The sequence below is a fragment of the Furipterus horrens genome, unplaced genomic scaffold (assembly GCF_987537825.1).
Source record: "Furipterus horrens unplaced genomic scaffold, mFurHor1.1.pri manual_scaffold_13, whole genome shotgun sequence".
Lineage (NCBI taxonomy): Eukaryota > Metazoa > Chordata > Mammalia > Chiroptera > Furipteridae > Furipterus > Furipterus horrens.
In genome coordinates, this window is record NW_028327183.1 from 13,897,360 (window position 1) to 13,925,141 (window position 27,782).

Sequence of the window (27,782 nt, forward strand, 5' to 3'; positions counted from 1 at the left end):
AGTGGCTGAATCCACATCTTATTAGATATGTGATACAGGGTGTGCTTTAGTTCTCTGAGGCTGTTTCCTCATCTGTAAAATAGGAAGCTCCTACTTCATAGAGTTGTTACAAGAATTAAATTTGAAAACATACAAAAATGCACCTGGTTTTCTGAAGTACTACAAGATCCTCTTCTGGTCCTTCATACTTTCTTTTCTATGAATTTTCATTCCATCCTTTCAGATTGGGCATCCCTCCATGAATCAGAAGTTTAAAGCACACACACACAGTCTTTAAAACTGCATTTCTCTTTACAAGCTAAGCTTGATACTAAAAGTTTTTCTAACCTCTGGTTTTTTCAACACAGTATTCCACTATTAAATTTAAATTTTTGTTTATGTATTATTTGTTAGAAAAAAATTTAAATAACTAGCAACCCTGATATGGCCTCTTATATGCTTTATTTTATTTTTTATTTTTAAAAAATATTTTATTTATTTATAGAGAGAGGGGAAGGGAGGGAGATAGAGGGAGAGAAACATCAATGTGTGGTTGCCTCTTCATGCCCACAGCTGGGGACCTGGCTGGCAACCCAGGCAAGTGCCCTGACTGGGAATTGGACAAGTGACTCTTTGGTTTGCAAACCAGCGCTCAATCCACTGAGCCATACCAGACAGGGCTATGCTTTATTTTAAAGTGTTAAACTGATTTTTTAGAAAAAAATATATCAGAGTCCAATTAACGTCTTAAGAGCAATAAATCAGGATTCACAGAACTCTAAAATTCTTATGTACTTAAACACTACATTGTTAAAGGGAGATACCAAATTACCCTTTCTAATTTTTCATTTTCACTCTCAAAATGATAGTAAAATCCCTGCTCTAGCCAATATGGCTCAGTTGGTTGGAGTGTCATCCCATAAACCAAAAGGTCATGGATTCAATTCCCCATCAAGGCACAATTGATGTTTCTCTCCCTCTGTCCCTTCCCCTCTCTCTAAAATCAATAAGCATGTCCTTGGGTGAGGGGAAATAAATGGCAAAATTCCCAAACAAAAAAAGTTTAAATACATACGAGAATCTTTTACAAAGTAACATACAAATATATACTAGTTTTGCCATTTTTTTAACCTAAATATCCCATTTAAAAAGGAATGGTTAGGTATATTATAGAACATCCACAGATACTGTTTACTTAAAATGTTTAAAAGCAAGAAAGAATGCTTCTGTTACAAAGCAGCCAACAGAACATTTGTCTTTAGCTGGTGGTTCTATGGTGTTTTACTTCAGTTTTCTATTTTTCACAATTTTTATAATAAGTTTGTAATGTTCCATAAGTCCTATTGTAGGCTAAGTGCTGTGCTATAAACCATATACCTTTTTATTCATTATAACGTCACTACAAGGGAACTATAAGGATGAAGATACACGAGGAGAGGGTAAGTAATTTGCCCAGTTCAAACAGCTAGTAAGCGCCAGAGCTTCTGGAATGGAAACCAAGAAAACCTGAAGCCAAGCCTGAAACTCTTATTCTCTACAGTATTATACTGTCTCCTATATGTAAATATGCATTACCTTTGAGTAAAGGAGTTAAGATTTGGAGGGAAAAAGACTAAACTTAAAAAAGGACTTAAAAAATTGACTACTATATCATTTGTGGAGTTGTGAGGGAGTTTAAAGAATATTTCCTTAGTTTTAATCTAATCTATTTCTAATATAATTTAAAATTTTTTAAAAATTTTTATTTATTTTTAGAGAGAGGGAGGGAGGGAGGAAGAGAGGGAGAGAAACCTCAATGTGTGAGAGACCATCGACCTGGTCCACAACCCAGGCATGTGACCTGACTGGGAAGCAAATCTATGACCTTTCAGTTCATAGACGGGCCCTCAATCCACTGAGCCACACCAGCTAGGGCTATAATTTTATTTTTTAAAAGGGATACAATTTTTTACTCTAAATGTCTTGAAACTGAAACTGCCTTGTATTCCTTTGTCTTTCTTACACTATTTTCTAATAAATGGTTACTTTGCACACTAAAATTAGATAAAGCTTACTAAGTACAAACTACCTGCATTAATACAAGTCTTCTATTTACTAGCTAAGTGCTCAAACATTCACAGTAAAAGACAAGTTGCAACTTTTAAGGGATTGATCATTATAAAATAATATTTAAAATTATAAAATATAGTATTCGCAAGAACAAAAACATCTGCCCAATAAAGTATTAGTGAATAGATGCAAATTGTAATGAACAACAAGATTTCAAAATTACCTACTGTATTCTCACAGAAAAAAAAAGGGGGGGGGTCCTAGATAACAGGAAGAAACTATCTCATTTACAGGTTTCACTCAATCTACTACCAAAATAGTACTAACTCAAATTCAAATTTAGGCAAGAAAATGAGCTGAACATCATTCTTTTAGCTGGACTAGAAAATGCTGACGCGGAAAGCTTTTTGAAATCTAAATATCACCCCCAAATACCAGAAACATAAAGGACATCTTTATTTTTTTAAAATCTTGGCCTGAGGATAGCTCACTGATTTTTAGATAGAGAGGAAAAGAGGAAGGGGGGTGCGGGGGGGTAGAGAGACATCGATCTGCTGCCTTGACCGGGGGTTGAACCCACAACCTAGCACATGCCCTGACCAGGGGTCAAATCTGCAACCTTCTCGCTTACAGGACGACGCTCAACCAACTTCGCCACCCTGCCAAGGCGATAAATGATACCTCTGTGTAAGGCTGGCAGGGCTGAAAATCCCACCACTAGATGCCATCACTAAGTTGTTGACAGTGGATACCAAGCCTGGACTCATGAACAAAGCGGAAAATTCCCTCTAAAGTAGACAAGAGAGAAAAAGCCCAGCCACATGCGAATACATGTAATATATAATAAATTGTGTTACAAGACTTAAGTAGGTTGAGAACTGTCAATCGATCCCAGAAAACAAACTGAGGAGGCAGTTCACTCTTCAGCGTTAACACTCCCAAACTGAGTAGATCAGAGCAGCACTTTGGCATAAATCCTCCGCATCTCATCCCAGTTGGCTCAAGTGAAGGTTTAAAAAAAAAAAAAAAAAAAGAAGGATCTTCCCAAGGAGGCAAGGCTAAGCCCACCCAGTTTCCTGAATTTCGGCTCATGAACTCCGAGGCCTGGCTCACCTAAAGAGCTGGCAGAACTCCCCGTGACGAGCACAGGCGGTCCCCTCAGGCTCTTCTCAGACCGGGTTCTCCAGCTCCTACGAGGGACCGGGCGCTGGCTAAAGGCCCCACCACGGGCGTTTCACCAGCAGTGGGTAAGAAGGAAAATCGGCCCAATAACCGTCCCCGCCCCAAGCTTAGGATCACGTGGCCCTCACCAGTGGTTCCCGCACTTTCCCTGCTTCAGAATCACCTGCGGAGGCCGCCGCGGACTCTTAACTACCAGAGGGTCGAAAACTGCCCGGCTCTCGGAACCTGACTAAATGGTAGAAACCAATGCTTTGTCCCACCAGCTGCCGTGGGGACTGCAGCCGGGGTCTGCTGCCTCCTCAGTAGGGTCCCTGCCCGCACGCTCACCCATCCCTCACGTGGGCCGGTTAAGAAGGGCACAGCGGGGCGTTCTGCATCCTTGCAGTTGTGAGGGCCACCTAGGCCTACGGGCCACAGTACGTCTTCTACAAGAGGCGACAGACCGGGGCTGGGGGAGGACCAGAACACGAACACGCAGGGACCTACAGCCTTTACCCTCAAGTCGCCGCACTATGAGTTCTCGCCCTTCGTCCTTTGCCGCCTGCCTAACACGACACGGGAGCCCTTTCCCCACCCAGAGCGCGAGGCTCACTTCCGTGGGGCGGGACTTCCGGCAGCTCTGCCCCGACGGGGAGGCTCTCCTCAAGGGCAGTGATTGGCAAGCGAATGGACTGAAAATCACAACTCGGAGGGTAAATACTTTAATCTCACCGTCCCCGGTGGGGGCTTCCTTTGCTCGGAGGGACGTTCACCCCCGGGAGTTAGTTGGGTGGGCTCAGTGATAGAAGAGGGCCTCTCTGGGGCCATGGCCTCGAGGGTCTTGGGGGCGTAGGCGAAAGTGCGCAGGCTAGGTGGGGGAAGTACGGTCCCCAGTCGTCTTCAGTCTTCCCTCCGCGTTGCATCTTCTCCTTGTTTTCTGATACACTAACATATCCTAAATATTTGCTTTTAAAATTCTGTTTTAACGAATAGTGAAGGTCCTAAAATGTCCATAGCTAAAATCTGCACGTGGATTAAATTCATTATTTTAGACTGTTAGAAAAAGTATTTAAAGCTATTTCTAATGAAACACGGTATTTCTATAAGAAACGTTGAAACAGCAAGCCAAAAATAACGAATTCAATTAGAAACAGATAGCTTTTATTCTCTGGGAAAATAGCTGCGTCACACACACACACACACACACACACACGCACGCACGCACACACCCCACCTCACCCCCAAACAAGACTACATTATTACAAATGAGAAAAATGTTTATTAAGCAAACAATTTAACAGTTCTCCGCTAGCAGATTTTTACATATTTGAGCACAACCTGAAGGTAATTAAACTTTCAGTTACACACTACATAGGGTGCTGATTCTACAATTGAAAAGTTGCTGAAGTTTGTGACATGCCACTATAAATGTAAGTATTATTAAAAATTACAAATTGTTTGGTGATTATTTTGATAACCTCTTGAGCTGCAGCTCCTGCAAGGAAAAAGGAGAAAAGCAAATCTTTGAAAGAAGTAAATTTCGAGAGTTACAGAAAAATATTCAATACTGTAAAGAAAACCTTCCCTTTTTTCAAAAGCAATAGTGTTTAAAAGTAATCCAAAACAGACATATATACTGCATCATACCAAAATAAAGGACTACAACTTTTAGTAACATAGTTATTAAAAGTTTTGTTTTACACCTTCATACCATGGGATATTATGCCACAGTTTTAAAGAATGAAGTGTTTTTAATTATTATGGTTAAGAAACATTAATTAGTAAGATATATTAAGTAGAAGAAGTCAAAATAGTAGTATGGTGAATACATTTTAAAGGATACATATACACAGAAAAGATTCTCAAAAGACACCCTTCTGCTTTGTTTTTATAACAAAAAGGGAATAAAAGTATATTTGTTCTAAATACATTTGAAATTTGCAAAGAATCTCTATTAAATGCTACTCAAAGCAACAGAAAAAAAATTACTAAGAAAAAATTTCTTTAGTTTTTAAAGAAAGCTTGGTCTTTCACAAACATTCATTGATTCAATACAGTATGAGACTCTACTATGTACCAGATATGTTCCAGGTAGGAGGGATATGGGAGGGAACAACAAAAACCAGTGCCCCTATAAGATTTTACTTTTTAGTAGTGAGGGACAGATCATTCACAATTAAGTAAAATGTATAGCATGTCAAATGACTAAGTGCTATGGAAAAACCGCAAGGAAGAAGGACATGAGTGCAAGAGGAGGTCCTCAGTTTTAAATCAAGGAGCAGGGGACGACCTCACAGGGAAAATAACATTTAAACAAAGACCTGAGAAGTGAAAGAATATAATGGCATTGTGCCACTTAATAGTCAACGTCCTGCTTCACTGACCTCCTTTGTTAAAATAGCTAAGAAAACAAAACTTCATAATCGTACTATATAACAATAGAGGCCAGCCTTCTCATCTTTGGAACTCACCCCCTAAGAATGCAGCAATGGTGTGTGGCTCAGCAGCTCCATATCGGCAACTATAGGAAAGGACGGAGACATGAACTTAGACTAACTTATGATAGGTACAGGTGTTCTCTCTCATATGGCTTAAAAAATACTCACAATTCATGGACATAATCATCTTTCACCATTACAGACAGTCCATATTCCTGAAGGAAGCTGGTGAGACAAGACTTCAATTTTCCTATATCTTCTTCAACTTGATAGTTATATACCCCTAAAAATATACATGTAAATTAATTTTCATTAAAATAAACATGTAATTCAAATATTTAATCCAGTTTCAGGTGTTCTAGTCAAAACAGCAAGGTGTGAAACTGAAGAACAAAAATAACAAAGTCTGAGACCAATATATGCAAATATCATGAACCTGTAACAATAAAAGAAATCATCAAAAATCTATTACATGTATGGTGTCAGATGGGTGCGAGATTTACCAGAATGATCACTTATTAAATTATGTAATGTCTAATCACTGGAGTGTACACCTGAAACTAACATGTCAACTATAATTGAAAATAAAAAATGATTTTTTTTAAAAAACCTATTAAAATTCAAGTTTGATAAGCCTGCATCTGGAAGTGTGGCACACAGTTGGTGCTCAATACTTCTTTGGTAGAAGAATAGAATGAATGAGAAAGTGATGTCCTATTTATACCCTTTATAAAAACTATGGTGTTTATTATCCATTTCCAGATTAAATGACACTGTATACGTACAGCTATAATAACAAGTAACATTTATTGAGCATTAACAGATGCTGGATACTGTCTTAAGCACCATACGTATATTTATATAGTTAATCCTCACAACCACCTTATGAAGCAGGTACTATTATTTCCATTTTTCAGAAGAAAAAACTGAGGCACAGATTAAATTATTAGCCTGAATTACTTAGCTAATAAATAGCAAAACTAGGATACAAGCCCAGGCAGTTCTTAATGATTAAACTATAATGTCTCCAAAGGTAAGCTATTATTATTATTACTACTGGGAGGATAAATATAATTCCAAAACATTCAAATATTATTAAAAATCAATTATTTTTTTAACCACTCCGGTTTAAAGACAATTACCAATACTCTCCCTCATAATAGTAATATACTTACAAGGTGCTATGCAGTGGTGATTTTCATGCATTACATATTTAACCCTAACAGTCTAGTAGAGTAGATATTATTACCATTCCATAACTGAGAGACCTGAGGTTTGGAAGGAAATAGTGACTCACTCAAGGTCAAGCGACAGTAAGTGACAGAGCTTGGTTCTGAACTTAGGTTCAAAGCCTACACTCTATGTGGTAGCTACTCTCCCAAGATGGCTCCCAATATACACCCCTTTATGTCCTCATGTAATTCCCTTCTACTCTTTAATCTAAGCTGCCCCTGTGAAACCAATAGAACACAACATAGGTGATGCTGTGTAATTTCTATGACTAAGTCATAAAATGTCTTGTACGTTACACCTGGGTCTTTTGGAATGTTAATTCTGAGGAAGCCAGACACCATGTAAGAAGTCTACCCTAGGGCTGCCATGCTAAAAGGAAGCCCAGCTAACCAAGTGGCAACAGATGCCTGACAAGCCCCAGCAGTTCCAGTTATCCCAACTAAAGTGGCAGACATCTGAGTGAAAGTCTTCCTGGATGTCTACCTCAGTCAAGCCTTCAGAGTGACTCCAGTCACCAGGCATCATGCAAGATCCTCTTTCCCCAATGAGATCTGCCTAACTGAGCCCCGCCAATTCACAAAGTCATCAGATAATAATTCCTTGTTTTAAACTACTAAATTTTGGGATGGTTTGTTATGCAATAGATAACCAAAAATATGTTCTAACCAAATAATACAAATAAAGCAATGCATAGTTAGTGTTTATTCATTTTCTTTCTTCTGGTAAGCTAGCTCATTAAGACTATAATTCAGTGAGCATGTGATATCAGTTAGGGCAACAGATTTTATATACACCTAGAATGTAGTGCTATGCAATAATCCTGCATAATTAAAATTATAATAAAAAATTTCTGGGTGATTAAAAATCTTTGATATTATGCCAATTCCCCAATCACTACATTTAACGATAACAAAAGTTAGATACTAAACAAAGAAATCTCTACATCTTCAGAGTTCTGAGTTCAGAAGTCACTGGCATACTTCTTGTGGCTTTCCATTTCCACTAAATTAAATTCAGCGTCTTAGAAGTAAACTCTGGGAACTGACAGAGGAAAAATGTTTTCTTCTATATACATTGTGCCACTTACTATTCCCCTGTAATAGTTTAGAATCAAACACTACTTGCAAATAGTTAGACTTACAAAGCAAATGGTAGTTCCTCACTGAGATGAACTAGGTGTAAACTGTTTACAAAGTAAAAATCAAGGACACTTGAAGATTTAATTCAAGTGTTTATTTAAGACTTTATTATAGTTGACAATTCAATTGCTATTCTTACCTGGATATCTACCATGTTGTTTATGAAATCTATCCACAGCCCGTAACATTAAGTAGAATACCATCTCATTATCTGGATTGTCCATGCTGGAAACTGAAAGGAAAAAACTCAATATAACATGGGTAATTCAGGACGTAAAAACAATGTAGGACTGAATATACTATTTACTCAAATTTCAGGACACATGGCAATTTTATCACAAAATTTTAATATTTTGTGACAATGAAATAGAAAATGATAAATAATAGTAAAATAAAGGGAGATACGTTAGTTAAAACCCAGATGTTTTATGAACTATGAACTATAGTCACCATAATCTCTACTATAGTAGTAACATGCTGACTTTAGTTAGCTCTTCTACATATCACACAACTTAGTAACCTACCTAAATGTGATTTTATGTATATTTTAAATTTTACATGTTGAAATTGACTACTTGGATAGGTTTATAGAATAAAATTTAGAATATAAATATTTCCATTATCCTTTATATTATCACCATATACTCAATACTATTACACACAAAATATTGATATCATTAAAATTAATAACTAGCACCAAAAGATTATACTTACTAATTTCATCCCTGTTAACTGTATTCAAGCCATATTCTTCAGCTAAGGATCGACATCTTATCACTCGAAGAAATGCAGAATTGCTGCCTGAATACAGGAAAAGACATTTTAGAGGTAAATGGTTGAGACACATGAATATTCCAAATCACAGATCACTTTAAGAAGAAATTGTGTGTATACTCTTCACAGACATGGAAATGTGAAGAAATGTCTTCTCTTTGGCTCCAATGGTTAGCACAGAAGGCACTAGAACTTAAGTCATCTTAAATTCATGTCCTTAGCACTCAAACCAGTTCAGCACTGAGTAAGTAGGTGATGGTATCTCTCTGAGCCTCAAAATGGGGATAATATTGTTTACCTTTGACAGCTTTCTGTCAATCAAAAGTACCTAGTGCAATGCCTGATAGGGCTCAATGAACAGTAGTTTTTATCATTATTATGGATAAACAGTCCTAAAAGAAAGTGTTATATATATTGTGCTCTTGGTACTATGTATGTAAAACGTTCTTAAAAAATTGATTTTAGAGAGAGATGAAGGAAGAGAGAGAGAGAGAAATATCACTTTGTTGTTCCACTTATTTATGCACTCATTGGTTGCTTCTTAGAGATGCCCTGACTGGGATTGAACCTGCAACCTTGGCTTATTGAGATGACACTCTAAACAACTGAGCTACCAGGTCAGGACTGTAAGACTTCTTTAAAAAACAAAAAGAAAAACAAACAAAAAAATATCTGTATTATGAAAATTTTCAAACATACCCCAAAGTAGAAAGAACAGAATAAACCCTCAAATACCCAACATCCAGCTTTTAATCTGGTATCACATGATTAGTAGAACAAACACAACATGAGAAACAAGGTTCAGACTTCTGGCCAAGATGGATGCATAGGTAGACATGCTTCGCCACCCTCCACAACAATGAGAAGAAATATAACTACAGTATTCCCTCACTTATTGCGGGTATTACGTTCTAGACGCCACCTTCCCCCGCGAAGTAGGAACCTTACATTTATTCTTCACTCTTAAACCGACGTAACTTTAACAACATATGTATACACTCCCGCAAAATCCCGCAATACAGCAAAAAATCTGCAATAAATAATTACATTTAATATTTTTTAAAATTCTGCGATACAGTGAGGTTGTGATAAGTGAACCGCGACATAGAGAGGGATTACTGTACCTCAAAACTAAAAACAACCAGAACTACCAGAAAATTGAACTGCATTGAAGTCCAACAAACAAAGATATAAAGCAGCAATACTCATCCAGATAGGTAGGAGAGGCGGAGAAGGGGCAGAGAGGACACGGTGTGGCCAACAGTCATGGCAACAAGGCAGCGGCTGTAACCGGCCAGCGGAAAGCACAGCCATACATTATAAAAGTTGGGAGAGACAGCTGGGGAGCAATCCCAGCCCTAGACCAAACCGCGCAGCTCACGGTTCCAGTGCTGGGGAATACAAAGCATCATTGCTTCTGACTATGAAAACCAGTGGGGGTTGGGGCAGCAGAAGAAACTGCCCATCTCTCAGCAGAGTCCATTTGTTTAGAGGGCCCCCATGGTCCTAGAATGTCCACAAACCCACCCACTCTGGAAACCACAACAAGGGCAACAGCTAGAGGGACACCAGACCCATAAGGGAAGTGGGAGAAGTTTTAGAAGTGCCTGGAAAAGGGGCACCCCTCACCCACATACAGCGCCACAACGTGGTGAAACAGGTCACCCCACACTGACAAACACCAAAGGCTCTGCCCCTTACAATGTAACAGGGGTGACAGTTCTACTTAATACACAGAGGCAAACACAGAAAGCTGTCAAGTTGAGGAGTTGAGGAGACGGAGAAGTATGGCCCAAAAGTGGGAGCAGATCAAGGGTCTAGTGGAAGAACTAAGCAACAAGGAAACAGCCAACCTAACAGATGCAGAGTTCAAAACACCGATGATAATGATGCTCATAGACTTGACAGACATGCTTGAGTACAATAAACATGTAAGGTGAGAAATGAAGGCTAAGCTAAGTGAAATAAAGGAAAATCCACATGAAACCAACGGTGAAGGGAAGGAAATCAGGGTTCAAATCAACAATTTGGAACATAAGGAAGAAATAAACAGTCAAACAGTACAGAATGAAGAGACAAGAATTGAAAAAATACAGGGAGAGGCTTACGAAACTCTGGAACAACTTTAAACATACAAACATCTGAATCATAGGGGTGCAAGAAGAGCAAGAAACTGAAAACTTATGTGAAAAAATAATGAAGGAAAACTCTCCTAATTTGGCAAAGGAAATAGACATACAAGTCCAGGAAGAACAGAGAGTCCCAAATCAAGCTAGACCCAAAGAGGACAACACCAAGACACATCGTATTTAAAATGCCAAAAGTGAAAGATAAAGAGAGAATCTTAAAAAGCAGCAAGAGAAAAGAAGAGTTACTACAAAAAGGTCCCTATAAGACTATCAGCTGATTTCTCAAAAGAAACTTTGCAGGTAAGAAGGGACTGGCAAGAAGTATTCAAAATGATGAAAAGCAAGGACCTACAACCAAGATTACTCTATCTAGCAAAGATACCATTTAGAATGGAAGGGCAGATAAAGTGCTTCCCAGACAAGGTAAAGCTAAAGGAGTTCTTCATCATCAAGCCCTTATTATATGAAATGTTAAAAGGATTTATTTAAGAAAAAAGGGAATCAAAACTATGAACATTAAAATGACAACAAACTCACAACTATCAACAACTGAATCTAAAAAATAAAAACAAACTAAGCAAACAACAAGAACAGGAATAGAATCATAGTTATGGGGATCATTTGGAGGGTTTATTAGCTGGGAGGGGGAAGGGGGAGAAATGGGGAAATGGTGCAGGGATTAAGAAGCATAATTGGTTGGTACAAAATAAACAGGGAAGTTAAGAATAGGATAGGAAAGGGAGAAACCAAAGAACATACAGGCATGACCCATGGACATGAACTAGTGGGGGTGGGACTGCTGGAGGGAAGAGGGGTACTGAGTGGAGGGGAGCAAAGGGAAAAGAAATTGGGACCATCGTAACAGCATAATCAATAAAATATAATTTTAAAAAAAGGAACAAGGTTCAAGATTAATAATGGAACAAGACATTAAAACTAAGTCTAAGTCTTAACTTAACCAGTGTTGCTCAGTTGGTTGAGTGTCATTCTGCAAAGCACAAGGTCACTCGTTTGATTCCTGGTCAGGGCACATGTACAAGAAGCAACCAATCAGTGTTTCTCTCCCTCCCTACCCCTCTCTCCAAAAAAAAAAAAAAAAAAAAAAAAAGTTTTTTAAAAATAAAAATAAAACTAAGCCTAAAGAAACACTATGAAAAAGTCATATAATAAAGAACTTGCATAAATATATTTTAAGGTTGAGGAGCATGCAAAATATAGACTTTTGCAGAAACGACAAGCAGTAGCTATAGGGAAAATCTTCAGACAGCATGTAAAACAGGTTTTATTATTCTTAAAGTAAGTCTTAAATTTAAGAAATGTTTCAGGTCTACTGAGGAGTTATCAAAAAGATGCCACGAACTTAGCCACTCTGAAACTAGATGGCAAAATTCTTAATTCCATTAGTCATTTAACACGGATCAAAATGAGTAGTTAAACCAATACTGTCAATGTACATGTGACTCAAGACTTCACACCCAAAGCCTTGAGATAAAACTTTTCCAAATTGTTTAACCTTAATATGATGAAAATAATTTTATATTAATGACAATTTTCAATTAATTGACCTTCATGTCTTTTTAGCATTGCCATAGACATGAGTATATGCTCTGCCTCTGACCCAGTCTTAAAATACTCTCCATTTATTACATTATAAGAATAAAAAACTTTACCCAATAATTATATTTATCTATACCATGAGACCATAAAAAATTTTTAATTTTAACCATTTAAAACTCCTGGGAATAAAGTGTCACTGGTTTGATTCCCAGTCAGGGCACATGACTAGGTTGCACGTCAGGTCCCCAGTTGGGGGTGCGTGAGAGGCAACCACACAGTGATGTTTCTCTCCCTCTTTCTCCTTTCCTCTCTCTCTAAAAATAAATAAATTAATTTAAAAATAATAATTCCTAGGAATATTCCCTGTGGCACATTTTTATGAAGCAAAATAAATAAGGAAATTAATTCAAGGGGACTTACAGAGTAATTTTAATTCTTTCTCTGAAATGGACTCTGGCGCCTGTAAAGAGATAAATGCAAAGTTTGCTCCAGTTTAAAGGAAAGGTTAACAGAGGGTACAGCACAAAGCCAACCACTGTGAGATTGGGAGGCTTTCTCCAAGTGCTGGGAGAGCACTGGAAAAACACCTTGTTTCCTTAAAACAGTCGTTCTCATTGGGCAGGCAAGTGAGAGACCCCTTTAAGGAAGCACAGAACCAGTGCCACGCCCTCCATCTCTAAACCCTTTCGCGGCTGGAGTTATGTGATCAGGCGCACAGGGAGCGGTGCTGTCCATCAAAGACACGGTGTGCCCAGCTGCTTACCTGACCTATAGACTGCAGCAATTTGGCAGCATGATTACCTACAGCAGCAGCATCTTCCTTTGCTTTTTCACGGTAACTGAAAAACAAACAAAAAGCTACTAATAACAAATTTTTAATACTACCAGGAAGCAAACAAAAACCTGTTTTCCTTTTCATGAAAAAATACTGGTTTAAAGCATACGAACTGTGAAAATGCCACGGAAATGCTACCAGCAGCACCTGTTAAGTGTTGAAGATCTTCCCAGTGTTGGTGAAGGACCCTTGGTACCATTAATACCTAGGTTTCCTCTGTAATTAACAGCACCCAACTTAAAAACTGCCCTCCATGTTTCTCTGATAGAGGACCTAACAAAAAATGTTACTGAAGAACATGAGTTTTCACCCTGAAGTCAAGTCCAAGGAAAGTTAAATACTTTAAAACTGTCCATCTACAAATTCATGTAAGACTTTTAAGTCTTCATATTTTCGTCCTCTGAAGATGATCAGTGTTAAGCTAAATACTTCCAATGTGAGGTCATGCTTCCTTCTATCCTCAACTGACTTTTCCCAAATTTTAAGTACTTGAACTTCTAGGCTAAGACAACAAAGATTTGTTTAAAAATGAAGGCGATGAAGAGCACAATCTGTTTAGGGAACAGAGATCTTTGTGTGACATTATTTGGCCCTTGAGAAAACCAAGCCAGTGGTCCTGCGTTCATCAGCATCATGCCCAAACTACATTGTGTAATATCCGTTGAGAACCATCCTTATGATAATCTATCTGGGTTCAGGCTAGTGATACCTAGATAGTAAGTGTCTTCCTGTAGCCATGAACTCTTTAAATTATGAAACATTACTAATAAAAAATTCATCCAAACTGAAGACTTCAAAGTTTTAAGTTACAAATAAAGGACAGTATAGGGCCCTGGTTAAGAGTATGGAGATGGGTTTCATGGATTCATATCCTGGTTCTGCTATTTACCAGCTGTCTGAACCTGAATAAATTACCTTTTCTAGGCCTCCGTTTCCTCATCTATAAAACTGGGACAATAATAGTATCTCTCGCATAGGGTTGTGGTAAATATTAAATTAGTTAATACATACAACAGTTCAAAGCACAGAGTTAAGTGCTCAAATATTAGGTTTTATCATAAAAGAAGAAAAAAATCTGGCTCCTAGGGGGCTATAGGAGAACACTGTACTTTCCACTTAATTTTGCCATGAACCTAAATCTACTCTAAAAATAAAATCTAAGCCCTGGCTGCTGTGGCTCAGTGGATTGAGCGTCAGCCTCCGAGCCAACTGTCGCTGGTTCAATTCCCAGTCAGGGCACATTACTAGGTTGCACGTCAGGTCCCCAGTTGGGGGTGCAAGTGAGAGGCAACCACACAGGAAAATAAATAAATAAATAAAAATAAAATCTGTTAAAAAAAAAAATCTGCCCCCTAATTTCTTTAGCTTATTTATAAAGAAATTAGATTATAACAGGCTTTCATTTGATTTCTGATAGACTAGTAAAATATGTTCATCTCTAATATAAACAAATTAATTCTTCTGTTACACAATTTAAAAACAGTGACTTACACATTTTGCAGCTTTATATATTTGGCAGAATCTGCAATCATGTCAGGAATTGTGCCTCGGACAGGTAAATTTCCTTGACCTTCTTTGGCTACAAACTCCTTTAAGGCACGAGCTAAAATCCAAAATGATGGAGTCTAAGAGTTAAAACAAAAAAAAAATTATTATTAAGTGGTATTTGAATTTGACCTAAAGCTTAAGGTGGCACTATTTTTACTTTTTGTTGTTGTTACCTGTTTGGTGATATTTATGCAGTGATCATCATTAAATATATCTTCAATGTTGCTTGGGATCTACCAAAGGAATATGAAACATTTACTTATACTAAGAATTTGCCCACCTTTATTTTCACCGCTATTTCTCTAAACAAGTTATTTGTATTTTCAAATTGTAACCAAATACAAATTTCTGATTTGCTTATATTTTTATTTAGCATTGGTACCAGATGGAAATTTGATGAGGAAAAAAGAGAATGGAAGAATGTCCCATCTTACCCACTGTTGTTAATATTAAAAACTAACCTGTTCTCTTCCATCATAAACGGAATAAAGAAGAAGCCGAAGTAAATCTTTTTATATATTTACATTTGAAAATATAACAAAGATTACAGACATTAATGTCAAGCTAGAGTTGTAGTCCTTCATGTTTTTCCATCTTGTCAAAAATTTGAAACCCTTACACCCTAATTAGTAACTGCTCAAAGAGACCACCACGCTGACAAAAACTATGTAGTTAAATTAAGGACTTAAAATTTTTTTTTCCTTTTATTGATTTCTGAGAGAGGAAAAGGGAGGCAGAAAGAGAAGGCGAGAACCATTGATGTGATGGAGAAACATCGATCATTTGTCTCTTGCACTCACCCTGACCAACTGGGGACTGAACCAGCAACCCAGGCATGTGCCCTGACCAGGAATCAAACTGGCAACCTTTTGCTTTGCCAGACAACACCCAACCGAGACACACCAGACAGGGCTAAATTAAGAACTTTTAATGCTACCAAGATCATCATACATTAATAAAAACTTTAGAAATTATAGGCTTTGATTCTACAGTCGTGTGGAAAAAAGAAGTTTCTTACTGGTAACCTAAGTGGTCTCTGCTTTCACTTCTAGTCCACTACGGTCTCTTCTCACAAGAGCCAGACAAGTTTTTAGATATAAATCAGGTCATTCCACTCCCCTGCTCGAAATGCTTCATGGGCCTGCAAGGCTATTATGATCTGGCCCTTTCTGCTTCTCCAAACTCAAATCCCTCCCATGACTTTCCCCCTTGTTCACTTCACTCCAATCAGCCTGGCAGTCTTACTGATCCTTGAACAAATGCCAAGCTTCATCCCACTTTTGGGCCTTTCTTTGCACATGTGCTTCCTCTGCCTGAAGAGCTCTTCCACCAGACCTCTACATGTCACTTTACTCAGGCCTCTGCTTAAACACATCTCTTTGAGTCTCCTTGGCCCCCTCTGGATCCCAGATCCCCTCTTTCCCATCATACGCTAGCTCTCTGTTCTGCTCTAATATTGTTCACCGAACCTGCTGCATTTATCTCTTTGCTTAGTTCACTGTTTCCCAGTCATGAGAACCTTGGTATTTTTTTTTAATTGGTATAAATTTTACATTCAGTGAAATGAACAAATCTTAAATGTACAATCCCATGCATTTTGATAACTATACATGTACTTTTTAACCATCACCCCAATTAAGACATAGAAAATTTTCATCATCCCTAAAAACTAATTCACAAAGCACACACTTTTAATTAGTGGAAACTCTATCTCTGTCTCCAAAAAGTTTATCACACAGCTCATGTGCTTTTCTAACTTAAAGGCAGCATTTTCTGCTGTTTTAAATTATAAGAAAATTCTAACTTAAACTACCAGTTGTGTTGGTTCCAAGGATCCCCCTAAATCTTACTTGCCAGGCTTTAACAACAAAACAAAAGCGCATCTAAAATGAGTTATCCTCCAACTAATTTTTAAGGTATCAATGTCATTTAAGAACATATCGCTTATATCCAAATAATTACTGTCAAAAGCAAATGCAGGCCCTGGCTGGGTAGCTCAGTTTTTTTAGAGTACCTTCCTGATGCCCCAAGGTTGCAGGTTCGATCCCAGGTTAGGGCACATTCAGGAAAAACTGATGAATGCATAAATAAGTGGAACAGCAAATCCACGTTAATCCATGTTTCTCTCTCTCTCTCACTGTCTATCCCTTCCTCTTTCTCTCTAAAATCAGAAAATAAAAATTAAAAAAAAAAAAAGCAAATGAAGAGTAAAATTTAACTTTTTAGGCAACACTATTTTGGACTAGCAAAATATCACCTTCAGTATGTAATTCCTACACCAAACTATTACTATTCACAATTCATGTATTTCAAACGATTAATTTATTTTTAAATTTATTTATTTATTCTAGAGGTAGGGGAAGGGAGGGAGAAAGAGGGGGTGAGAAACATCAATTGTTTGCCTCTTGTATGTGCCACGACCAAGGACTGACCCCTGCAACCCAGGCATGTGCCCTGACCGGGAATCAAACCTTTTACTTTTCATGACAACATCCAACCAACTGAAACACTGATGGCCATTTTTTAAAGACACTAGAATATTATTAAAACAAGAGTCAATTTAGGAAATATTAACTTAAATCTAAAATCAACTATCTCACCATAAGGACTTCAGAAAACACCTTTCTTAAATGAATCCTTCAGCAACTCTTTTATTTATTTATTTATTTATTTTTAATTTATTGATTTTAGAGAGAGGGGCACGCGGGAGGTGGGGAGAGAAACATCAATTTGTTGTTCCACGTTTTTATGCATTCACTGGTTGATTTTTGAATATGCCCTGACCCAGGATCGAAACCACAACCTTGACATATCGGGATGACACTCTAACCCATCCAACTGAGCTACATGGTGAGGGGCCAGCAACTCTTTTAATACCTGAGTTGTATTTAGTGCTGTGTTCACATTTTTAATGGCTTCTTCAAAATTCTCTTCATCTTCTGGAGCCCCATTTTCATTCTTTAGAATTCCTATTAAAATAGAAATGAGTTAGCAAACAACAGCCCTTTTCTTCTCTCTCTTTCTCTCCCCCCAACATTATGGAAATAATGTTGTCAAATTCTGAAGGGAGGATAAGATATATTGAAACTTAAGAAGAAATATGGCTTATCACTAGTCAGTCCTAAAACTGTATAAGGAATGGTTCCTTAATCTCCCGAAGCAAAAGAAAATATGGGCTAATGATGGCATCATTTGACAAAGATGTTGACAGAAATCCAAACATTAGCTTCAGGCAACTTGCTTTTCAAACCTTATATAACATTTAGTCATATCCCATAATATTACCTTGTCTAATCAAATCTCTGAACTCTTCTTTTTCTTTATACGTTTTAGGTATTCGTCCATTTGTCTAAATTGGTTAAAGAATTTAAAAACTTAGTTATAAAAACTCAAAATACGGTAACTGAGAGTCCATAGTTTCCCCCATTCTCCCATCCACATGAGATTTCATCAGTAAATATACACACAAGTAAAATCAGAGGCTGATTTGATACAAAACAGAAATTGTGGGTCATTTTTCTACATTCATTCCCCACTGCCAGTTTCAAAATGATATTTACTCAAATTTCATTTATTAATAAAAATACCATTATCAAAAGAGAAACTGCTAGATTTAAATGGAAAGGCACCCACCTACGCTAAACCATGCAAGGAAAAATATTAATCTCCCACCACCTCCAATGAAATCCTTTATAATAAATTGAAACTATAGTCACTCATGGAATTTCTTTTTTTAAAAAGGACATACTTCACTATACCACTGTGCTAAATATTTAGCTATGATCACAATCCATGGAGTGTGGCTATGGTCCTAAAAATGAGAGAAAAATAAAAGAAAATATCAGTATCAGTTAATATTAATTAGTTAATATTTATTCCTCACTACCCTGTATCATTTTCAACAAATTCAAAAATATTTATGATCATCCCCCAGTATATATGAAATAATGAATGGAGGAAAATGAACTGGATTTAAAAAGTTGCTTTACGAATTTTTTTTAGTGTCCAATTTGACCCTAATATGGCAGGTATATACTATGATTGTCCCTATTTTACATCAAGAAAACAGTGTCAGAGATCTGCCATCCAAAAATAAAGCTCAAATCTCTTGATTCCAGATACTAAGCCTAGACTATGAAAGATCTTCCCTATGTTTTCTGATAAACCAAATACCTGCATTTTAATTAATATGTAGGTAGGAAAAAAACACATATATCCCTAATATTATACAGTATGTTATAAATATCATTACTTCCATGCCAAAATATGCAGTTGCCTTGATAATTCTCAAACACTAAAGATAAGCTTCAAGAGGAATCAATTTCAATAAATAACCTCCCAAATTCAAACTATTTTAAAAAGCACATCTATTTGTTTAAGAAAGGGCCATGAAGAGGAATATGTTAATATGCAATTTCTTGACCTAAATGTTGATTACACCGATATATTCAGTTAATATACTTTTCTTCAATAAAAGATTTTTAAATTTTGGAGGAAAAAGGTTTATTTAAAACAAATTAGATGCAATGTTGTTACTATGCAATCTGGATGACAGGACTATGGAGGTTTATAGTCTTTTCTCACTTGGATGTAATTCAAAAACCTTAGGTTAAAAAAAATGTTTTAAATCTATCTATAAATGGAAGGCCACACATACTACCAACCTTTTTGTCCATATGATCCAAATCGTAAGACTGAAAATGTTCTCTCAGTTCAGGAAAGGGCTTATCTAGTCGTAGATCCTCTAATGCATTGTCTGGATGAGATTCTATTACTGTGAAATAAATAACCCCAAAAGATAAACTTCTTTAGTAATACTGCTGGCAATACACTACATTACAAGAATTCAGGAAATCTATAGTTTTCAAATGGGCATAGGGTCTATAGATTTTTTTCAATAGTTTTGTTCATTATTGAGATGAATTTATACTTACATATACATTTTACTAAAAGCACAAAGCCCATGTGGACTAGTTTTAATAAAAGTAAAACCAAGATTCTTTTAGAGCAGAGGCTTGTTATAATTGGAAAAGATGAAAATTGGTTAAAATGTGCATTCAGATACTACCTAACAACCTACCCTTACTCCTCCTGTCATCTGCAACAGACAGCATTACCATCTACCTAAGCCTCTTCCCTAGAAACCTTATGGTCATCCTTGACTTCTCGCTTCCTTGGCCCAACATCAGTCACTCCCCACATCCTGAACTCACCTCAAATATTGCTCTCCATACAGAGGAGTATAAAAAAAGTGTGTAATTCCAGAGAGTCTTTAAAGCTAGGCTCAGTTCTGTTACTTGCTAGCTGTGTGGCCTTAGGCAAGTAACTTATCTCTCTGTGCTTCAGCATCCTCATTTGTAAAAAGCAGATAAGAGAATATGTACCTTATAAGAATTTTAGAAAAAAATTATATGACAAAGCTAGTAATGTTAACCTTTATTAATATCTACCCCCTCTTCCCTGTCCTCATAACATGTACTCTTAGTCAGGGGCACGCTCTCTCTCTTAAAATTTTTACCCTGTCACTCTTCCACTTAAAATTCTTAAATGGCCCAATACCACCTGCCAAAAGCTTTTCCTCACAAACTACTATGTAACCGCCTAAGCAGATACCACTACTCAGGGCTGCTATCAATGCCAGTGGCTATCATTGCACTAGCACACTACCTAGCTCAGAAAAATGTATAAGTAACCAATGAAAATGTTACAATGATTTAAGATTAAAACTTTGTTAAGTAAAGGACTAGCATCAGCCTTGAACTGTTGCAAGCCTGCCTATGAATGACTTTGGTCCCTATAACACTTTTTCCTTGGAACAGTAGCTAGTTAAATACCTTGCTTGCTCTGTGAAATTGTACCTGAACTAGGGGAGTCTAAGACCTGTATAAGAATGGAATAAAAGATTTGTGAGGAAAAGGTGGTGTGATCTCTAGGTGTCAATGTGACCCATATACCTTGGCTCTTGCCTGTAAGCAGCCACACATACCCTATGTGGGTTAAGAGGAAAAAAAAAAAAGCTAAGTACTTGTACAGCAGCTGTGCTTCCTAATATGATGAAGAAGCTGTACCTACTATGTCTCCTGCTTTGTATCCTCCTATAATGTTAAGTAAAAGAAATATTAGATTAAAGCCTACTGATTCTGGTTAACACTTTGAACCTATAACCCAGTTGTGCTGCTACAAATTTACTTTGAAATTGAAAACTGACTTTCTAAATTGTCAAGTTTCTAAAATCATAGCTAAAGCAACCAAAAGCAAGCCTTATATACAACAATTCTACCTGGATGTTCTTCTATAATGATCCTCATATAACCAATTAGTCCATATGTCCTACAGATCAGAAGAGGGATTTGGGAATTCCAGAGGACATCTGCTAAACGTAGTAATGTACTGTAAAGGAAGGCACAATAAATAGAAATATAAACAAATTGACATATGCCAAACATGAAAACTCCTTAAATCAAAGCAACTTTCTTACTAAATTATAAATGCAAAAATATATCTATTGCATTATAAGCAGATCAAGCAATTCCACAAGTCTGCAGTTTCAAAGGAAGATTATCTTTTACATGAGGGATATGAAAGCCTCGACTTTTTATTAGGGAGAATGTTAATTGAAAGATTCTTCCTAAACATTTCTATAAAAAAGAAGAAAACATTTATAAAAGGTATATATCCTTGCATACATCCCAGAGTACTCCCTATAATTAATTCTAACTAGTTTTTTATTTTCACTAAAAATAATCAATGTTCAATTTAAATGCTCTGAGTATATGTATTTTAAAGTTTCACATCCAATATTTCCTCTTTTCTATCTTTTTAATGATACTCATAAATACTTCCAATTAAAGGTTTCTATAGAGTTTAGGGATTTTAAAAACCATAGACTGCAGAGAAAACAAAACTATGCAAATCTAATAAGAGATTCGATTAAAAACAAATTAACATAAAAATTTACCTTTCAGGAAGCTGAGTTGCAATCACAATGGTAAACCTACAGAAAAATGAAGGATCATTGTCTAGAAGGTTTTCTGGACTCTAAATAGGACAGGGGGAAAAAAATCCAAGAAGTTCACAATCATATTAAACACAGCAGAAAACAGTTAAGCTACTTAGAACCCATGAGGCAACATGCTAGACTCCAATATTAAAGTAATTCAACTCTCAACTAAACATAGTTATACAAAGATTAAAAATTAAAAATTCCTAGGGCTTTGAGCTATTAAAAAATAAAATTTCTGCACAGAAATAATATGTATATACATATATACCTCTTCCACAAAACTCCCAGAGACATCGCTATTTAATTCTTGTAAGAATTCCATGGCAGCTTGAGCTCGGTTCTTTTTGAAAACAAAGAATTTGACTTGAATTAGAAAAGATTTGGTTAAAATGTACTCTTCAATGAACAGATCAAGCAAATACACTATAAAATTACCTAAATTCCATGCATAGATATGACAACCCTGCTTTTCATAGTGTTTAAACTGACTAAACCAGAATATTATTTAGAAAAGAGCTAAACTATCATTATTCAGAGTTCTTAAATTAACATTATTTGCACCCTACTTTTCTGATTAAGCAAATGACCAGAAAACCCTGGGCATCATGCAGGGATATTCTAGATCAATGTATAATACTGTATGAGAGGTCAATCATTAAAGAAATAGTCATTTCCACTCAGAATAGTGTACTAAGTTGATTTACTCGTATATGGCTTTGTAAGATTTTTTTAATATGAAATACAAAAATAAAAGATATCCTGACTTTTAGTTAAAAATCTTGTTAACCAAAATACTCTTCCCTCTGAACACTAACATCACTCAAAATTTAGCTTTAATACAGTATACAGTGTAAAAAGGATACATTACTTCTATGTTCTTAAAACTACCAAGCATATCAAGATCTACAAGATCAGGAAAAAAATGAGCTAATTTAACTTTTTTCTCAGAGAAATAATAAGCTCTTTTAAAGTCAAAGCTTTTCAAGAAATCAAAATACAGTAGCATCATTAGATGCTTAAATTCAAGTATGCCCCATAACAAATTGATTGTTTACCTTGCCAATACTGCTTCTTTGAAGGAAAAAACTAAAATAGACCAAAAAAAATAAAATAAATTAAGGGCTTCTTTGACTATAGAAAGGAAAAGTTATTGGAAATACAAGACATACTTCATTTATACTATATTTATACTATAAAACAAACTATATTTTCATTACAGGTTGTAATAGCCTTCCTGGAGGAAGAAAACTGGATAAAACTTATAGTTAGGCAAGCTAATAAATCAATATTTCCCAAACTGTGTACCACAAAATATGAATTTCACAAGATGCTCTGAGAGAAAAGGGCCCCTTGGCTTTAAAAAGTTTAGGAAACACCATGTGTTATATTTCTCTCTCTAAAACACATGATATTAAAGTCTTATATTAAAGAAATGTGCAACTTCATGTGACCATAGAATCCCTTTGCCCATTTAGCAGATATTAACATTCCCCAGAATTAATGCTCCACAGATCACACTTGGAAAATGCTATATTAAACTGTTTGCTTTTGCAGGTAACTATAATATAACAGATCTATTCAGGTTTCTTCCCATACATACCCTTGTCATATCCCAGGGCTCAGATCTGAGACTGCTGATCAGTCAGGGTGCTATATTGTAGCACAAGCTCAGCGGTTCCATAACAAAAAGAAACCTTATTCTTATCACATTCTGCTCTAACTAAACAAGCAAACAAAGGTAATAGGACTTTTTCTTTGCAGACACCAACGGGCTGTGTTGTGGATGGATATACCATTATCCCAAGAAAAGCTATCAAAGCTCAATATGAACCAAATTCTGATTTTCCTTGTATTTTTTCATTGCTGCTGTATACTGACTAATATCAATATGATGAGAAATCCTAGACTCCAGGTTCCTGAAAAGGCAAGCTTGAAATACTCTGAACTTCTAAACATGATCATCTTTAAAGAGTGATATACAGGCCATCTTTAAAAAGCATTTTTATGGAGACAGTATAGTTTATAGAGAGATATACCTGGATTAAGTTTAGGAGACACCACAAATGAAAGGTAGGTTTTATTATTCTTATAATATAAAAATATAATTATTGTTAATTATATACTAACATCTAGGAATCAATGCAAGAACTTAGCAAGTGTTCAGATTTCACAAATAAAGGTGTCATGACTACTCCTTTGCATTAATAACAACGATAAAGATAGTAATAATGGATATCTTTTATGCATGGCTATTTGCCAGACACTGTGCTAGCCCTTGACCTATATTAACTCCTTTCATCCTCGCCATAATACTATATATAGGATTCCTATCCAACTGAAAGTCAAGTCAACTTGATTGAGGAGGTGAAGCTGGGATCTAGGCCTCACTCTCCTTGACAGTACACTGACTTCTCTAACATGCATATATTTGAAAAGAACAGAACATACTACCCTGGCTGGTGTGGCTCAGTGGATTGAGTGCCAGGCTGCAAACCAAAAGGTCTCCAGACCAATTCCCAGGCAGGGCACATGCCTAGGTTGCAGGCCAGGTCTCCAGCTGGGAGCATGCGAGAGGCAACCAATCAATGCATCTCTCACACATTGATGTTACTCTCCCTCTCTTTCTCCCTCCCTTCCCCTATCTCTAAATATAAATAAAATCACTTAAAAATAAAATAATAAAACATACTTATTTCCAGCATCTTCTCCGCTGACCTGATTTCCATCAATAATTGTAAATGAACCAATACCTGGGAGACAAAACAAAATCAGTCAAGAATATATGTTTCTAATTCAAAACCTTAAAAAAGTAAATTTACAACCACAAAACTATATTACCTGGTAGTATCAAGTTTTTAAGAATTTCAGTTCCTGTGGCCGTTGCATTTATTAGGCAAACATGAGCAGATTCTAAAGCCTCTTGCCCATGATCACCCCACAACCTACAAAACAAGATACACAGTCAACATTTTTTAAAATTTCACAATACAACTTTCTTATTTGAATGGAGCTCTTTGGTCTTTAAAGTGTTCCTGCATAGAATAACTGATGTGATAACCATGGTAAATATGTGAGACAGGAAGAGCAGGAGATGTTATGGGGATTATATATCTGTGTAACATAAGACTAAGACTAAGGGTGATGCCTTGCATGGTTAGATGAAGGGTCAAATCAGAACTAGAATCTTGGTCTTCCAGCTTCCTGTCCATTACTCTCTTGAAGCCAGATAACCTACAGAACGGAAAATCTTTAAAAATATTCATTAAAATTAAACAAGTGCCTTAGATTTAAAACCAACTCTGCTCTCTATTTCATTTCTCCTTAAGTTACATGAATCTAGTGTATTTAAGACCTTGACATAGGACTTACCACTGTGATATCTGTAAGAGAAAAGCTTTACCAAGAAAACTGAATTATCACCTGAAAAGCCTCATTTGATTTCTATAGGAGGGCTTTAAAATATAATTCCTAATGAACATTCTAATAGTATGATTAATAAATGCATCAACACAAAGATGCAATAAGGATTAGAAATACATGTGATAGCCTGATTCACACAGGCATATCATTAACACGGCAAGGTACATAACCACACATGTATCACTGGCATATGAGTCAACTGGGTTTTTATCCAGAAAGCCTATTAACTAATTTATCAATATCTTTTATTGTCACTATAAGTATAGGGAGAGCTCTGACTGGTCTGGCTCAGTAGGTTGGATGTCATCCCACACCGAAAGGTCACAAGTTTGATTCCTGGTCACGGAACATGTCTGGGTTATGGGCCAAGTCCCCCACCTCCATTGGGGGCGTGCAAGAGGCAGCCAATTAATGTTTCTCTCACACATTGATGTTTCTCTCCCTTTCTTTCTCCCTCCCTTCCCTCTCTAAAAATGAATAAATAAAATCTTTTTAAAAAAGGAAAAGTAGTGTAGGGAAAGCCCAAACCATCAGAAAAATGCCATAGCCTGGAAGACGGACAGACTTTAATGTGCCTTCTCTGTCACCTGATCTAAAGCAGATTCCCTTATCATATAGCCAATATGTCCTCCAGCACATGTGAGAACTATAATTCCCTCGTTTGGTTTTTTTATTTGCTGAACATCCATCTTTGCATTCCATGTAAGCTCCATAAGGGCCCAGATCACTATCTGTATCCACCACTGTAGTCCCAATGCCTGGTACAATGCCTTGTCCAGGGTAAGTGATCACTGAAGGGTTATCAGATGAATGGAGGTAAAACCTAGAAGAAACAGGAGACCTGAAAATATCAAGTTTTCCTATGAAAGTAAGCACACAGAAGACACCTATTTTTGGTTGACAGATGTTTGGGTAATTGAGAATGAGCCTGAGATCACTGGTGCATCTCTAGATAACATGTTTCAAGAAAGGGCCCAAACAAGAAATCAATCCTCTCTACTCTTACTGGCCTACGGAAAGCAGGGCCTTATTGACTGCTGGCTGGCTGTACATCTTTGCTTTTAACTGCTTCCCTATGACACTTCAAAATCAATAACCACTTCTTATTATAAAAGGTAAACTCTGGTTCTTAAATGGACCGAACTCAGCAAAAACTCTTTTGTTTCAATTATTTAGTAACCAAAAATGTAATGTATGGTTATATCTGCATACAAAACACAAGGAACTCCAAGAATTTATGAGAACATGAGTTGGTTACAAGGGCTCTGCCACCTTGCTGCTTTCCCCAGAAGCTTGGGATCAGAGTGATGCCACTGAGGGCCAGCTCTGAAAAGACCATCAGGGCCTCCTGACCTTACACCCTGGCTCAAACACACAAGACTGAGCAAGTTATCTAACTTCTCCAAGACTCGGTTTCCCCATCTATAATACAGAGAATGTCTGCCTTCGAGGCTGCTCTCAGAATTGAGTGCTGAAAGCCCCTAAGACAGTAAGTATTCAGTTGCAGGTGCAAATGGGAGTACCAGTCCCTAGGGACAAACTATAACTTCTGGCTTCCAGGCTACAGAAAGAAAGGGAGCCAACCGTTTGTGTTACTCCCACTGCCTTAACACACGGAAGATGCGAATAAATAAGGAATGGGGAAGGTAAAGAGAAAAAGCAAGGGAGAGGAAATAACCAAGGACTTGCCTGACGGCCTAGACCTGCAGTGCCCATTAAGATAGCCATTACCTTCATGTGGCTCCTGAACACAGACATGAGGCTTGTCCGAATGGAGATGTGCTATGCAGTGTAAAATGCCGGATTTGGAGGACAATATGCAAAAAATGTAAAATATCTCTAATAACTCTATATTGATTACCTATTGAAATGGTAATATTTTGGATATACTGGGTTAAATAAACTATATTATGAGAATTTTGCCTATTTCTTTTTTTTTTTAAGGTGACTACTAGAAAACGTATAATGACAGATGTGGCTCACGAGACAGCATTATACTTGTATTGGGCCGTGCTGGCTTGGAACAATACCTAAGGGGCCGCGGGGATGGGGCAGTCGCGATTCCCCCATTCTGCAAAACTAGGAGCCTGAGAACAACGAGGCGGGGCCGGCAGCCTGCCTGGTGACAACCAATGTCGCTGGGACCCCGCACCTCAAACAGCACACTGCTTGGAAGGTGAGCGCGCCGAGCCGGGAAGGGGAGGTCGGCCCCGGAGGCACACCCCCGGCCTCCGGCCGAAGTCCCCATGCCGGCTTCCGAGCCCCGCACGGCCCCGCCCGGCGGGAGGCCTGAGAGAGGCCGGGCCGCGCCGCTTGCTCGCTTAGGCCCGGCACGGACGCAGAGGCGTTCACCGGCCCGCCCGCCCAACTCGGTGAGCCCCGCCTCGCCTCACCTCAGCTGCCGGTCATACTTCTGCTCCTTGAGCAGCTTCCCCGGGTGCGCCATGGCCGCGGCAGCGGCGCAGAGAGCCGATCCCCTGCGGAGTACCGCCACAACCTCCACGAGTGCGCAGGCGC

The 27,782-nt window shown here is 37.4% G+C and overlaps 1 protein-coding gene across 1 annotated transcript; it reads right to left on the reverse strand.

Moving 5' to 3' along the window:
- Positions 1–4,445: 4,445 nt before the first annotated feature.
- NAE1 (NEDD8 activating enzyme E1 subunit 1) lies at positions 4,446–27,782 on the reverse strand. The gene is made up of 20 exons (XM_090260109.1): positions 27,659–27,782; positions 24,684–24,787; positions 24,535–24,595; positions 22,901–22,931; positions 22,114–22,185; positions 21,801–21,880; positions 21,123–21,232; positions 19,507–19,616; positions 18,591–18,653; positions 18,128–18,191; positions 17,720–17,811; positions 15,016–15,075; positions 14,786–14,919; positions 13,223–13,298; positions 12,880–12,919; positions 8,714–8,800; positions 8,139–8,231; positions 5,796–5,910; positions 5,661–5,710; positions 4,446–4,684 (listed from the first exon to the last, which is right to left on the reverse strand). The coding sequence occupies exons 1-20, from the start codon at positions 27,709–27,711 to the stop codon at positions 4,575–4,577; spliced, it is 1,605 nt and encodes a 534-aa protein (XP_090116235.1). The 5' UTR covers positions 27,712–27,782; the 3' UTR covers positions 4,446–4,574.

Excerpts from the sequence above, each read along its gene's own strand:
- NAE1 (XM_090260109.1), bottom strand. The coding sequence starts at position 27,711 with ATGGCGCACCCGGGGAAGCTGCTCAAGGAGCAGAAGTATGACCGGCAG. Across the intron at positions 12,920-13,222 it reads TGCTGCAGTCTATAGGTCAG|GCGCCAGAGTCCATTTCAGA; the intron begins GTAAGCAGCTGG and ends ATCTCTTTACAG. Across the intron at positions 5,711-5,795 it reads GATGATTATGTCCATGAATT|TTGCCGATATGGAGCTGCTG; the intron begins GTGAGTATTTTT and ends CCTTTCCTATAG.